The 2,249-nt window shown below is 37.3% G+C and overlaps 1 protein-coding gene across 1 annotated transcript; it reads left to right on the plus strand.

Annotated features, from left to right (window-relative positions):
- Positions 1–506: 506 nt before the first annotated feature.
- Positions 507–1,687, plus strand: LOC309558789 (uncharacterized protein; the record flags this gene model as incomplete). The annotated part of the gene is made up of 4 exons (XM_082261846.1): positions 507–638; positions 793–1,001; positions 1,157–1,266; positions 1,410–1,687. 4 exons carry the CDS (start codon positions 507–509, stop codon positions 1,685–1,687), a joined length of 729 nt encoding a protein of 242 aa, XP_082117972.1.
- Positions 1,688–2,249: the final 562 nt, after the last annotated feature.

The following is a 2,249-nucleotide window of genomic DNA, read 5'->3' on the forward strand; positions in this document are numbered from 1 at the left end:
CATAGTGGTTTGCGATGCTGGAAGCTATAAGAACTGGCGTGAAGTGAACTTTGGAAGCTTTTTCAATCTCTTTTCTCTTGAAGAAATCATGACACTGAATAAAAACTTTACACTGGTATGTTCCTGCAGATGGGTTGACATGAAAAATCCTAGACTAATGGTGAAGGGCTGTAAAAGGTCATTCAAAAAAAGTTACCATGACATAGGGTGGTCCACTGCTATAGGTTTTTGTCACCTGAGAGAATCACATACACCTTACTTGTGTCATAAAGGTGACTCTTGATATACAGGTGACAATACCAAATAACTGAAACCAAGATCATAACTATGTTTCTGAAGTGGAGATTTACAATGACTTGAAAGACTAGAGCAGAAAATATCCTAGGTGACAGCTTGAACGAGGTTTAAAAAAACGGTAACAAATACACAGAGATGGTAAAATACTGTAGCCATTGTCTTTTAAAATGGAAAATACCATTATTCTTTTTCAGAATGACTTTTCTCCAATGGACATAGCTTACTCCGTGACCAAAGCTAACATTCTCCTCAATGCAACATTGCTGGATAACTACCTAAGTGCCATTGCGGTAGAAAATGTCACAGTCTTCCTGGAAGTTCTCTCTTCGGCAGCAATACAGGTACATACAAAAGTCCCGATGCTCATTGTGCTTTCACAAGAAGACAGCTAAAATTTCACTGTTTGAGAAGTTTCTTGTATTTCTATTTGATCAGCGTACAAGCAATCGCAGCTTTTACTTAACTTTTTCACAAATCCCCAATTTTTACATGTAGGCCAACCTATCAGAGCAGCAAGTAACAACAATAAAGACAACACTTCTAGCTACAGAGCTAAGGGATCTTCGGGCCAACTTCTCTACTTATACACCAGATCAGTGGACAGTTTTGTTCCAAGACTACTTGCTTAACTTGACTGTGTACTTCAATCAAACCCTTCTTGACTTCATTCCTCAGAACATAAACTGTTCCTCCTACCAAGCAATGTAAGTACAATGATATCTAAGGCAAAAAAATTGTGTATATGGCTCTTGTCCACTATGAATGCTTTTCAAAATAAAAGAATTAAAAAGCAGGCATGAAACAAGAAGTATTTAGGTAACACTCTCAAATGTTTTATCTATTTCTTTTCCTGAAACAGAGTTAAAGCATTTAGCCTTCAGTTTACCTCAATGACAATCAACACAAGAGAAGCAATCTATCAGTACTTCTTGAAACCATACTTGACTGTAAAGGCAGCCACTTCCACAGGTACGTTTCCGCATCCACTATTATCATTTTAGGTAAAGGTGTTTTTTTGTCTCACCTGGCTGTGGTAAAAGTTTATTTTTCTATTTGGTCTTGGATTTGCTTTTTTTTTGGCTTGTTTAAAAGTGTTTTTGTTTTTTTCATAGTGGTTTGCGATGCTGGAAGCTATCAGAACTGGCGTGAAGTGAACTTTGGAAGCTTTTTCAATCTCTTTTCTCTTGAAGAAATCATGACACTGAATAAAAACTTTACACTGGTATGTTCCTGCAGATGGGTTGACATGAAAAATCCTAGACTAATGATGAAGGGCTGTAAAAGGTCATTCAAAAAAAGTTACCATGACATAGGGTGGTCCACTGCTATAGGTTTTTGTCACCTGAGAGAATCACATACACCTTACTTGTGTCATAAAGGGGACTCTTGATATACAGGTGACAATACCAAATAACTGAAACCAAGATCATAACTATGTTTCTGAAGTGGAGATTTACAATGACTTGAAAGACTAGAGCAGAAAATATCCTAGGTGACAGCTTGAACGAGGTTTAAAAAACCGGTAACAAATACACAGAGATGGTAAAATACTGCAGCCATTGTCTTTTAAAATGGAAAATACCATTATTCTTTTTCAGAATGACCTTTCTCCAATGGACATAGCTTACTCCGTGACCAAAGCTAACATTCTCCTCAATGAACCTTTGCTGGATAACTACCTAAGTGCCATTGCACTGCAAAATGTCACAGTTTTCCTGGAAGCTCTCTCTTCGGCAGCAATACAGGTACATACAATAGAGCAATCCCGAAGCTCATTGTGCTTTCACAAGAAGACAGCTAAAATTTCACTGTTTGAGAAGTTTCTTGTATTTCTATTTGATCAGCGTACAAGCATTTGCAGTTCTTACTTAACTTTTTCACGAATCCCCAATTTTTACATGTAGGCCAACCTATCAGAGCAGCAAGTAACAACAATAAAGACAACACTTCTA

Source organism: Pelophylax lessonae (genome assembly GCF_965119305.1).
Source record: "Pelophylax lessonae genome assembly, chromosome: 6".
Taxonomy (NCBI): Eukaryota; Metazoa; Chordata; class Amphibia; order Anura; family Ranidae; genus Pelophylax; species Pelophylax lessonae.